Source organism: Bubalus kerabau, chromosome 4 (genome assembly GCF_029407905.1).
Source record: "Bubalus kerabau isolate K-KA32 ecotype Philippines breed swamp buffalo chromosome 4, PCC_UOA_SB_1v2, whole genome shotgun sequence".
Classification (NCBI taxonomy): domain Eukaryota; kingdom Metazoa; phylum Chordata; class Mammalia; order Artiodactyla; family Bovidae; genus Bubalus; species Bubalus kerabau.
The window spans coordinates 8,367,445-8,379,767 of record NC_073627.1 but is presented as its reverse complement, the minus strand read 5'-3'; the positions used below and the strand labels follow the sequence as shown (position 1 = coordinate 8,379,767).

The 12,323-nt window shown below is 62.2% G+C and overlaps 2 protein-coding genes across 5 annotated transcripts in view; one reads left to right on the top strand and one right to left on the bottom strand.

Moving 5' to 3' along the window:
• The window catches only part of RECQL5 (RecQ like helicase 5), a 30,338-nt gene that overhangs the window by 14,729 nt on the left and 3,286 nt on the right, over positions 1-12,323 (top strand). For 2 of the 3 annotated variants that reach the window (XM_055575147.1, XM_055575148.1), the window contains exons 8-12: positions 11,103-11,321; positions 11,559-11,658; positions 11,790-11,826; positions 11,948-12,006; positions 12,093-12,166. In XM_055575147.1, coding sequence (XP_055431122.1) covers positions 11,103-11,321; positions 11,559-11,658; positions 11,790-11,826; positions 11,948-12,006; positions 12,093-12,166 — 489 coding nt within the window. Of the gene's footprint in view, positions 1-2,089; positions 2,523-11,102; positions 11,322-11,558; positions 11,659-11,789; positions 11,827-11,947; positions 12,007-12,092; positions 12,167-12,323 lie in introns of those variants that run through there. The other variant, XM_055575150.1, reaches the window with a different exon arrangement.
• On the bottom strand, positions 2,605-9,088 carry SMIM5 (small integral membrane protein 5). 2 transcript variants are annotated; one of them, XM_055575155.1, is made up of 3 exons: positions 8,767-9,088; positions 3,276-3,435; positions 2,605-2,829 (listed from the first exon to the last, which is right to left on the bottom strand). In XM_055575155.1, the coding sequence occupies exons 2-3, from the start codon at positions 3,400-3,402 to the stop codon at positions 2,720-2,722; spliced, it is 237 nt and encodes a 78-aa protein (XP_055431130.1). In that variant the 5' UTR covers positions 3,403-3,435; positions 8,767-9,088; the 3' UTR covers positions 2,605-2,719. The 2 variants fall into 2 exon arrangements, with proteins under 2 accessions (XP_055431130.1, XP_055431131.1); XM_055575156.1 differs by lacking the exon at positions 8,767-9,088 and adding an exon at positions 5,705-6,005.

Below are 12,323 nucleotides of genomic sequence, written 5' to 3'. Positions count from 1 at the left end.
GGCCTGACGGCGCCTCTCCCATGGCCCCCACCTGCTTTGCTGCACCTCCTTGTACAGTCCCTCCTACAATGGGGGGTGGTTGCTGTCTCCTCTCCATGCCTATCTTCCCCAGAGGGCCGATCAGAGTGTGTCAGGCTGCTGTTGTGCGCAAGGAGGTCTGGTTGGTTGAGCCGCGGGGGCTTGGAGCCTGCTTGGGACCTGACCAGACAGCTGCGGGGCAGCCACTGGTGGCAGGGCTGTGCTCCTGGAAGCCCCTGAGGGAGGGGACAGCATCTTATTTGGAGTCGGCAGTTAGGTACTGCCTGGCCTGGAGGAGGAAAACACGAGTGAACTTCTGTCCACCTGCAGGTGCCCAGGGCTGCCCGTGGTCCCCACTTCTTGGCAGCTGCACCCAGGAGCCTGAATCTTAGAAAAGAGGCTCAGTGTCAGTTACCCTGACGAAGGATGTTCTCTATGCTGATGAGCCTGCTGAAGGAAGATCACACGGGGCTGAGGTTACTGTGTCTTCTGAACCTAAGGCTTCCTGGGGAGCCTCCAGCCTGCTAGGCCCAGAAAAGGCGGGGCTTCACATGTTCCCGCCTTCCCTGTGTTTTTCTTCTGGGAGGGAGCCGCAGATGGGCCCCACCCCAGCTCTTAACTCCTAGGCCACACCCGCTCACAGGGAAGGGTGTCGGGTGGGGCTCTTTGGGGCCTGAGATTGTTAGATGGTGGGTGATGGAGCCTTATCAGCACTGCAGCTGGAGGCCTGGGTGTGGTGAGCCAAGGCTCCAGAGCCAGACAGGCGGGTCCTGCCACTGTTCAGCTGCTCCAGTTTAGGCAAGGTACCTACTTCCTCACCTTTGAAAAGGGGATCATATCCCTTTGGCATTAGGTTGTTGTGACGATTAAATGGATTTATCTGTGTCAAAAGGCTTCAGACACGCCTGCGGGGGGATGAGCCCTTGGTGCATTTTAGCTACCTCTGTGCTCACCGTTATTGTCATTATTATTATCACTATTATTCTGAACCCCATTCTTTCGTGATGGTGGTAGAAGGGTAGAGTGTACAGACAGATTCTTGCATTTCTTTTGTTTTCTGTGGAAGCATTTCCTCTCTGGGTCTTCCACCCAAACCAAACCCGTTAGACAAGTCCCTGGACACCAGGGAGGGAAACCAACCAGGGAGAGGGCTTCTCCTGCCGGCCTGCCAGCTGGAGATGGTGGAGTGGCGGGGGCTGGCATCCCCTCTCCCCTCCTTGTTTCCCAAGTGGCTGGGGCTCTGCCTCCAGGCAACCAGGGCAGGCTGCACAAGCCGAGACAACGGAGGTGTGTAAAGAACACGGGGCTCTTCGTGGCTCTGATGGACCGGTGTTGGGGGAGGGCGGCAGGTGCCGTGAGAGCCTCTGCCTCCCCTGTGCTCATTGCTGGGTTTGTAGCTCTGCCTGGAAAGTTCTGTGGAGAGAAAGTAAACTGCAGGGCAGGAGGCAGGCAGTGTTGTTGTCAGCAGGAGCAGTCCTTAAAACGGGTCCACGTTGCTCTGGCTCGGCCCCCCGAATAGAGGGGCAAATAAGGATGCTTCGTAGCGGTGGAGCTCTTAGGATATGCCCAGTGCTGGGCCAGGTCATCGTGCCAAGGCCATCTTGGTTTATCCTCACAGGCTTACCCCAGGAGGAGGGTACCAGGATTGTCCCCATTTCACAGGGGAAGGAAACATGGCTTTGGAAAGTCGAGTCGCTAACATCTATTCATGTAGCTGGTCGGGGGTGGGGGGTGGTGGCGAGGATTTGAACCCAGACCGTCTGGCCCGTTGGGGAGAGGATGTTGCAGTTGGGAGGCAGGTTATGGACGACACTAGGGACCTCACCTCTCTTATTCTGGAAGTTTGGGGGGACCTGCTAGGATAGGGCATGCCGCTTACAGTTAATGGCCGTGGTGACCATGGTGTGGCATTCTTGAGCCCGGCACCTGCCTGGGGCAGATGCAGCCTCCGTCGCGGCGGACCGGGCATCTGGGAGGCAGCGCTCGGCAGGAGGGGCCCTGCAGCCCTCCCCTGGTTCCGGAGTCTTGCCCCTTCCCCCCATGTGGCATTCTTGCCTGTGTGTTTCTCCAGCTTCCATGGGCACAGGGAGAGCAGAGGCTGCAAGGAGAAGTCACTGGCCACACCCCCGGCATCCTGGCACGCCGACCTCCCAATGCACAGGGCCCAGCCCGGGGAATAGGGCACCACAGAAACACATAACCAGAAAGCCTTTACTGGAAAGAAGCAGGCAAACACTGGAAAGAAGCAGGCAAACCCTGGAATAGAACACTGACATGTTCCCCACTCTGGGGGGCGCTTGGGACCCAGTAGCTCCTGCACAGAGCCCCTCAAATTGGCCTGCTCCTCTCTGGCATGGGACCTCTGAGGGCCAGCTCCCCACAGATGTGGGCTATTCTCCAAGTACGGGGACCACGCTCTGTGCTTTGTTAAAAAGCGCAGATCGGCAAAGAATCCCTGGTGGTTTTCTGTCTTCAAAACCATCAATCCCTCCTGGGCGCCCTGCAGGTGAGAGTTCTGTGGCCGAAACAGCCCGTTTCCTTGCTGAGGCTACAGGTCTCAGTCAACGTCCGGGTCCCTGGGCTCGGCCAGGGCTGAGCCGTGGGTCTTTGTCTTGAGGGGCGAGGGCTGCGGGGCCAGGCTGACACCTGGGACGTGGCGTCGGTGGTCTCCTCTCCAGCTTCTCGGCCATCTCCCTGGCCCTCAGGGTGGGGTCATGGGTCCCACCTGGGTCCTCCTGCCTCTCCGCCTGGGCCAGCAGTACTGACAGCAGCAGAAGCCGCAGGCAATCAGTAGCAGCAGCACTACGGTGGCTGGAGGGGATGGGGAGACAGCAGAGAGCCCGGGAAACTCAGACAGGGTGGGGGAGAAAGCGCGCCCACCTTGCTTCTGAAGAAGCCCCCTTGGGGGCCTGGAGGACCTTCCCTAGAGGTCTGCTTACTGGTCAGAAACACCGAGAATCTGGGGAGAGGAGTGACTGTCCCCACACCGGCCCCCAGAGCTTTTGCTCCCTTCATCCCTGGGTTGAGGTCCAGGGAGCACCCCTGGGCCCTGGTTTTCAGCACACCCCATCCCCAGGGGCAGCATGTCAGAGAATAGGGGGAGATCCCCTGTCCCCCACCCCCGACCCTCTGGAGACATCTGCTGCTCCTCCTCTGTCTGGGGAATCACCCAGCCCTCCGACTGGCACCATGGTTTCCTCTACCAGATGCGAGGAAGAGCCCTGGGTGCCGAGGAGACTCGGGGAGCCCCGGCTTACCTGTAAAAACCACCAGGACGGAGAAGGCCAGGATCTCCACAGGCTCAGCCTGCGGCAGCCTCTGCAGCTTGAGCAGCAGCCTGTCCCCAATGGAGTGTATCTCCTGCATGAGCTTGCTGGCTGCCATGCTGCGCCGGGTTCCTGCTGGGCGCCTCCTGGGCTGCAGAGCAGAGAGAGGGCCTAGCGTCCCTGAGGAGCTGGCTCCGGAGAGTCCGCCCTCTCACCCAGCCCGGCCCGCAGAACGAGTTTGTCAGGTCTCACCCATCAGAGTCCAGTGGCTCACCAGAGAGGAAGCGAGCCGTGGGGCCCCTTGCTCAGCGCTGGCCCTCACCCCGCCTCACTGGCACTGTCCTGGCCAGGGACACGGGGGAGCCTGAGGCCCCACCGTGGGGCTGCCGGGCACAGCCAGCCCCGGGAGGGCTCTGCCAGCGGCCAGGGTCAGCCATGCTTGCTGGCCGTGAAGGTGACTGCCCTGTTCCGCTCCTTTGTTTTGAGACACAACTCCTAGGTGTTGTCAGGGTATCTGGTATGGAAACAGCTCCCCGGTTGGTTTCCCGGTGGGGACACGGGGCTCTGGGATCCCAGCCTGGCACCCTTACTTTTCGTCACTTTTGGGGACAGAGGGTCCGCTTCTTCCGGGAGCAGGCTGATGGGGGCTGCTGGCCAGGGTCGGCCAGAGGTGAGAGCTGACTGGGGGGGCGGTCTGAGGCCCCCTGGGGTCCCCACCCCTCTCGTCAGCCCCATTTCTTTCCTCATTCGGTGTCTTCCTATGAGAAGGTGGGGTGACACCATACTCCTCCAGTTTTCCCCAAGGAGTCTTCTCTCAGGATGGGACCAGGCGTCCCAGGGAGGGTGTAAGCGCCCTGCTCTTGCTGGCTGGGACCTGCCCTTCTGGCTCACAAGAGGGTCCCCTTCCCCCAACATTCCCCCGCCCCCCGAGTGGCCGGTCAGCCTCCAGGCCCCATGACCCAGGGCTTCCTCCAGCCCATCCTGCCTGAGGGGCCGAAGGTGAAGGCCCAGGCCAAGTCAGTGAGTCAGAGCACATTATGCCCCAGACTTTCTTCCCCTGGTGCCTCACAGGTGGGCACGAGGGAGCCAGCACCTCTTGAGAGAGGGCTCAGAGACAGCCTGGGCCAACCCAGCCTCAACCTGTTCACTGAGGCGGGGCTGCCGGCAGCCTGGGGCCTGCGCCAGGCCTTAAGCTCTTGTTGCCACCACCCCGTCCCTGATCTCTGCCTGGCAGGTTCGCCCGGTGTGGGCTGCGGTCACCCCTGGCCCTGCCACCGCAGCGTAGCGTCCTTAGAGCCGCCTGGAAGGTCAACTGCCGGGCCCTCTGCGCCGCCCTTGGCTCCCTGCCCTCTCTGGCACATGGCCTTTGCTCGAGGAGGGGAGCCCCCCTCCTGCCCAGCCCTTCCTTCTTGGGCAGCTCTGGTCGTTAGAGGGTAGGACCTCCTGGTGGCCTCATAAGCCCCACCTGTGGTCACTTAGGCCACTTCTGCCCCCCCCCCCCCCCATCCGCTTTGTGGTCCTTCAGGGCCTGGACGGTGGCTGGCACAGGTGCCGCCTCCGCAGGGTTCCTGCTCCCATCTGGCCAGCCGGCCCCATAGCACAGCATTTGAATCATTCTGGGTTTGATGCTGCCAGCCTCCTCCCTGCTTTTGTGACTTGGAGTCAGTTTGTCTCTCTGGGTCTGTTCCTCCCCTCATTTTACATGGAGACGGGGTGCCCGCCTTGAGGCTGTCAGGAAGGAGGGTTGAGCCCAGCGCCGGGCTCCGGGAGTGCCCGGGGCACGTGGTTCTGCTCTGGGCAGGGAGAGGCCAGACGGCCTTTGGGGCAGTCACGGCCCCCTCACCGCGCACGCCATCAGTGGCCTTCCTCCAGCACCTTTGGGGAGTGTCATTTGCGCCCTTCATGCCAGGATGTCTGTGGTGTGTGAGGTGAAGGAAGGTGGGGGGCGGCAGGCTGGAGGCGGGGAGCTGTATTGTAAGTGATGATGGGGGTAGCAGGCAGGTGGAGATGGCTCCGTGGAGGACTGGATGGTTTTCTGTCAGAGAGTGAAGCTCCTGGAGTCAGAGCCCCCCAGCTTCTCCCACGCCCCAGCCCAGAGTCCGCATCTTTCTACAGAGGAGATCAGGAGCCCAGTCTTCCAATGTCCTAGGAGGCATAGGATTCTAGAATGCCATGCGTCATCCCCTTCTGCCTTCTTTCTTTTATACTTGGGGACCCTGAGACCAGAGAGAGGAAGGGACCTCTCCACGGTCACACTGTGCCTCCCTGGGCACCTGTTCTGGGAAGCCTGCTCTTTGCAGACAAGATCAGGAGCCGCGCACCGAGGGCCTGGCCTGTGTGACAGGCTCAGCACAGGACCAGGGCTGTGGAGACCAGTCCTACCCACACGTGGGAATCTGGAGCACAGCGTCTTCACTCACCGGGCCGCGCCTGCTCTTTGAGAACCTCCTGTGACTTGCCACCAAAGGGCAGATCTCATGAGTCTTTCTGTGTCAAGTTCACGAGGACCCCTTTCCTCAGGTCATGCCGGGCAGACCACCTCCTGCTGACCCGTGGAGCAGGCGTGCACAGGAGCGTGGTCCCGGGCCCCTGGCCTCTGGGCGTCCCACTCCCTGGGTTTCCTGGAGGATGGGAGCCTGCCCGCCTGGCCCGTTCCAGTGGGCCGACCGGAGCCCTCAGGGAGCATGCACCAGGCTCCAGGGCTGGGCTGCTCTCGCCTCCCTTCTTTAGCTGCATTTGGCCTGGCTTTCTCAGCTGATTGGCCCAGGGCCTGCATTGCCTAATGGAGCCATCAGAGACACTCCTTCCGAGAGGAAACAGGGAGCGCGGGCTGGCAAGGGGGTTTTTCCACTTGTGCCCCCATGCCTAAAGGCTCAGGAGGGATTGCAGAGGGTGTGGGTCCGCTTCTGAGCAAGAGGTTGCTTGGAGACCCTGGTCAGTTGGGGTGCAGAGGGGGTGCAGGTGTGATCCCCAAAGCAGGGAGGAGGAAGGTGGAGTGGAGGCTGAACTGTGCAGGAAAGGTGGGGCCTGTTGGCCCTCCAGGGCTTAGGAAGTCAGAAAGCTGCAGACTCATGCCCGGGGGGCCCGGGCCCCACTCTGGGAAGAGCGTTCGTCCACGCCAGCTGCAGGCCACAGGCTCTCACAGCCGGGGCCTGTGAGGACCGGAATCTGCCAGCTGCACCTGGGTCAGCCCCGGGGGTGCCCATGGGATCCTGTCTGCACCGGGGACAGGAGTGGATCTGCCCCGAAGACCGAAGCCCCCTTTGCTCTCCAGTTGCTATTTCGTCCTTTCCAGCTTGGCCTTGAGTGAAAGGAGCCTTAGTGGGGCCCGTGGGGGAGTTGGAGGGGCCTTGTACTCCTAGAGGGTGGAGGCACATTCCAGCAGGTCCCGGGCGGGCTTCCCAGCACGCTATTTAAAGCAAGGCCAGGGGTGCCTGACGCCGGGTGCCCGATATAACCAGCCATCGTCAGGTGACCATGTGGCCATGGCCCAGCCGTTGCTCAGCAGGGAGCCCTCAGCGTTCCCAGCTGTGGCCCGGGGAGAGGGGGCCCTCCGGGGAGGGCTGCCTCTTGTCCCCTTAACCTTCCTCCCAGGTTTGGAGAGAGATGGTCAGGGAAGCCCTGTGGGCCTATCTGTATGTTTTGCCAGTCTTTCTAGCTCAGGTCCGCCACACTCCTCCCAGACTGTACTTCCTGCCTGTGAACCAGGGAAGCTAGAGTATCTCCCAGCCCCATGCCCGGTAGCACCTCGGTTAGGAGCAGCCAGAACAAGTGGTGGCTTTCCCTGGCTCTCAGCCCGCATGGCCCTTCATGGCCCTGCCCCAGCCAAAGGGGCAGCCTGCAAAGCGGGGAGATGAGCCAGGCCGAGGGAAGGCTGGCAGAGCTGGAGGGACTAGGACACGTGCCTTTGGGTGGCATCCCCTAGCACAGAGGGCCTTGCGACTGAGCAGGCAGGCGTCCTGCAGGCCAGACAGCTGCCACCTGGTACTGAAGCGGCCCTGTTTCCTTCTTGCCAAACTGACGCTCCAAGTCCAGGCACAGCTGCCTGGGGAGAACCCAGCCTGCGGGTGTTTGGTGACTGATATGGGCGTGTTGGTGCCTCAAGGGTCCAAGGGCTTCTTGCCCTGCCTTGTTATTTTATCAAAGTGGGTTTCATCCACCCTTACTTGTTGGAGAAACAACGAGAATGAGGCATAATTGAAGGCCGTGGGTGTCTTAGCAGATTCCCGAGGCCTAACGAGCGAGACAGAGATGCCCACTGTGCGCTGCGCTTCCGGCCTTAGCCCCACCTTGCGGTGGAAGGGAGACACTTGCGCCCTCGGCAGCCCGGGGTCTCCAGCCCCATAGCTCTGCTTGCTGCTGCTGACTCTTCTGCAGTCCCAGGAGCTGGGCATCACCCTTGTGTCCCTGCTCAGGGACTTGTGTTTGGGGGGCCCCGTCCACTTGTGTCCTCTGGGTCTGGGGACTCTAATCCCTGCCTGCCTGCCTGGGCCGTCTTGCAGTGGCTCACCGCTGCGTCCCTCCCTCGCTCGGGGTCTGTTCCCTCTCTCTCTCATCACCGCCCGTCGCTGCAGGGCTTTTAAGCCTCCCCAGCCCGCAGCCCAGGCCGTTTCCTATAGCCTCAGCGGAGCCAGGAACACACAGGCTGATCTTTGGTTCCCACTTTAACCTGGGTGGTTGTTTTCCTTGCTAGGTAGATGTGGACTTGTTTGCCTTGGGGAGACATCTGGGGGGTGGGGGTGGCTGGGGAGGGAGCCTTTAATGCTGCTTGTGTGAGGACAGGGAGGCTGGAGCAGTGTGTGGAGGGTCCGCACTGTGGGCCCAGCAATGGGGCGGGGCAGTCCCCCCCAGCTTCACTTCCACCTCACCCTGGGGTTAGGGCCCTCAAGTGCTGGCCTGGTGCTCAGGGAGATTTGGGGGCTCCTGGAGATCTCAGTGGGCACCAGGAGGAGGACCTGGGCCTAGCCCCCCACCCTGAGTCAAGAACACCAAGTGTCCCCCAACAAGAGGTGGGAGCTGCCGCTCTTGTTCAGGATATCCACATCCTGGGTGGTTTGAACTGGCTGGGCCTCCTCAACTGGGAGAAAGCAGGTACTTGATCCTGGGGGAAAAGGGAGGCTCAGTGGGCAGGTGACAGCTCCCTCCCCGGCCAGGCCAGCCAAATCCCTCGTTTAAGCCCCCTGAATAGAAAGAGCTTAAACTAACTTCTGTCGAGTAAGCAGGCTCCCCAGGCCCCTCTGCCTGCTCAGCAAACAGAGGAAACCACCCTGTGCCAAGGGCTGTAGCCTCAGCCCGGGGCCCATGCTGGGTCCCAGCGGGAGAGGGGAGAGCCCGGGCTCGAAGGGGACGCTGTCCGGAGACTGTGCCCAAGTGTGTCCCTCAGGACCCTCTTCTCCATGTTCGTGGTGGATCCACCCTCGAGGCAGGGGACCCTGGTGGCACCCTTCCCTCCCTCCCCCCTCCTCTGTGACCGGCCACTCACCTGCGAGTCAGGTGCGGCGGGGGGCGGCTGCAGGTGCAGGGCAGCCCAGGGGCCTCGAGTCTCTCCTCCCTGCCTCCCCCGGCCAGCCGGGCTCACACCTCTTCCTTCCTTTGCGGACGCGTCTTTCCTGACCCGCGGCTGCGCCCCGAGTGCCTCTGCTCAGCGCAGCGGAGCTCCTGGTTGTTGACAGCCAGCTGCTGTCTCGGCTTTTTTGTTGTTGGTTGTCCTGGAGATTCAAGTGTCACATTACTTGGGGTGGCCGCTCAAGTGGGGAGCCAGTGCCCGCGCTGTGCCCAGAGGGAATCCCTGCCGGGAGGGCGTCCTGCAGGCTTCCTGTGCCTGCTCCCTGCCCCGAGGTCTGCGCGGCCCTCCTGTTCCTCCTCCTCTTCCTCTCCTCCCTCCTGGCGGGTGTGGGCTGGGCCTGGGCTGCGAGCTGATGAAAGAGGAGGGCGACTCTCACGTTCCCTGGCAAGGATGACCTCTGGGAGGCTCCACCTGAGCGGAGAAGTCGGGCGGGAGGGGGGCTTGCAGCTCTCCAACCCTTGGCACCCCGCGGCCCCCTCGGGGGGACCCATGTCCCTCAGCCCCCAATCTGTCCTTCAGGCGACTCCCCAGCAGGGCCCCCTCCTCTCTTCTCCTGGGAAAGAAAGCCGGGGAGCTGCCAGACCACCCAGGCTGTCAGCCCTCTGGGGCGGCATCTCGGGGAAGGACTCGGGAGTCCCGAGTGACCGGGGAGTAGCCCGGGCTTAACCCGTCCCTCTGGAGGTGGCCCTGGAGGAGAGAGGACACTGCTGCTCTTTTCTCGACAGTGTCTGCTGGGGCTGTCTCCACACTCCTGGCCCGGCCGGCAGGGACGGGCTCCAGAGCAGCCCAGCGGCCAGCGGGGCCGTTTGACATTTGGCTGGTCGTGCCACCCCAGCAGACCAGGCGGTACCCGGAGCAGGACAGGGGCCGACCCCAGCCCGCATCTGCGAGCTGTCAATGGAACCCTTTGAGTGTGAGCACAAAACGCCAGTGAGTCAGGACTTGGGGGAGGGCGTGGGGAAGGAAGCCAGGCTTGTGGCCACACCACTCGGATGCCAGAGCGTCCCAGAGGCGGGACAGGCTGCCACTGTGCGGTGGCACGGACTTGGGCGGAGGGGTGAGCAGCGTGGGTTTGGGCGCGGCGGGAATGGCGCCCTCTGGTGGCTGCGCAGCCAGCCCACCTTTCCTCTGGGCCGTGTTCTCCGAGCTGGCCTGGGGTCTCCGCTCCTCAGCCTGTTCCTTGCAGCCCCAGGCAGTGCTTGTGTTTAAGTCGTGTCCCAGCTAAAGCAGTGGTGTCCGCTCTTCTTGTCTTTGGGACGTGGTACCTGGACGGCCTTGCCTCTGCTCTGGCCTCCCCAGAGGCTTCGCCCACCCTGTGCCGCATGCCTGCTGCAGGGACCACTGTAATGGCCCGGATGGAGCTGTGCCCTCCCCCCACACCCCCGGTCTCTACATCTGCCCCAGTGATCCATTGGGCCCCCACAGGAGAGACTGCTGGAGGCTGGCACCTTAAGGGGGCTGTGGTGGGTCAGGGCAGAGGAAGATGTGATGAGGAAGACCACGGGAAGGCTGTGCTCACCAGTGCCTGGCATGGGGTGCCAGCCCAGAGCTGCCTGGTTCCTGCTCTCAAGCAGTCTCCCGGTTCCGGGCCATGTACACTGGGTCAGGCAGAGGCTTGTTAGGGACAACAGGGAGGAGTCGCCAGGAGACAGAAGCAGAATAGAGCGCTGAGGTGGGGTAGGGCCACTTCCTGCTGTTCCCTCTCCCCAGCCCCACTCAGAAGAAGAGAATAAGGAGCGGTAATAAAAGCCCTAAGTGCTAAGTGCTGTTATGCACTTCAGTGCTGTCTCGGCTCTTACGCTGCCCGAGGGGCCAGGGCTCTCCTTGTACCGTGTTGTAGGCGTGTTGTGCTCGAGGTGCCTAAGCTTCATTTCAGGTCAGATGCTTTCCCCAAGGACACAGCCTCAGCTGCAGAGTCAGTGTCTGCACCCAGAGGCGATGCTTCTCCCAGGGCACCCTACTACCAGAGGATGGAGAGGGGGCTGGGGCCTGGAGCCCCGAGGAGTGCCCCATGGAGAAGCAGAGCAAGTTCGTGCCCTGGCTCCCCTGGCACGTGTGTTAACTGACTTTGAGGACTCTCCTTTAGCTCGTCGTCCTCATCTACAAAATGAGCACCCCACCCCGTCCAGTGATGCCTCGTGAAGCTCGCGTGAGATGCTGGCCACAGTGCCAGACAGCCACGCTCAGGCAGAGCTTGGGGGCTGGGTAAAGGAACGCTGGCCCGAGTGGGCCCCTCACCACCCCTGCTCCAGGTGCCGCCATGCTGCCATTGCCAAGTACTTCGGGGACTCGCCCCCCGCCTGCACCAAAGGCTGTGACTGCTGCCAGAACCCCACGGGTGTGCGGAAGCAGCTGGATGCTTTGGAGCAGAGAAGCAGCTGGAACAAGACCTGCATTGGCCCCTCCCAGGGGAATGGCTATGACCCCGAGCTGTACGAGGGAGGCCGCAGGGGTTACGGGGGCTTTAGCAGGTAAGGGGCCATGAGACCAGGGCCCCCCAACCCACTGGAAAGAGTCTGGCATGCTCTCGTGGGGCCAAGGCCAGATCAGAAGTGACACATGCCCCCGCCCCAAGGGCCACACTGGGGCCAGGACATCAACGTTGCCCCCAAGTGTCCAGGGCATCAGAGACATCACTGCTCTACCAGACACGTGATGGGAGGGCAAAGCCCAGACCCAGGATGGCTCACGCCCAGCCTGTCACCTAGGTATGATGAAGGGTCTGGAGGCAGCGGGGACGAGGGCAGAGATGAGGCCCAGAAGCGGGAATGGAATCTCTTCTACCAGAAGCAGATGCGCCTGCGCAAGGTGAAGGGGGCGGGGTTCAGGGGGCTCTGGGTGGCCCCTGTTCACACCCTCTCAGCCCCTCTCTTATGCTAGACTGGGAGCTGTGTTGCTATGGGACAGGATAGCTCACAGGACTTCATGTCATCTTCCAGGGCAAAGACCCCAAGACAGAAGAATTCGTACCCCCAGGTCAGTACAGAAATGTCCCCTGGGGTGGTCCCAGGGTGTGGGTAGAGGATGCCTCGTTGGAGGGTCAGGGACACCAGAGAGCAGGAAGTAGGGTGGAAGGACTTGCCTCTCCCCCCCGCAGATGAGGACTGTCCCCTGAGAGAGGCTGCCAGTAGGAAGATCCCCAGGCTCACTGTGAAGGTAAGAGGTGGGCAGCTCCTCACACCTGCCCCCAGGCTCCTCCCCCAACCTGGGACCCGTGTGACTACCTTCCTGCCCCGATGCAGGCCCGTGAGCACTGCCTGGGGCTCCTGGAGGAGGCGCTGAGCAGTAACCGCCAGGCCGCAGGTTCCACTGACGGGTGAGTGTCGTCAGCCCCCTGGCTCGTTTGGGCGTGCGTGTGTGCTCTGTCCCTCAGTAGTGTCCGACTTTCTGCGGCCCCAAGGACTGTAGCCCACCGGGCTCCTCTGTCCATGGGATTCTCCAGGCAAGAATACTGGAGTGGGGTGCCATTTCCT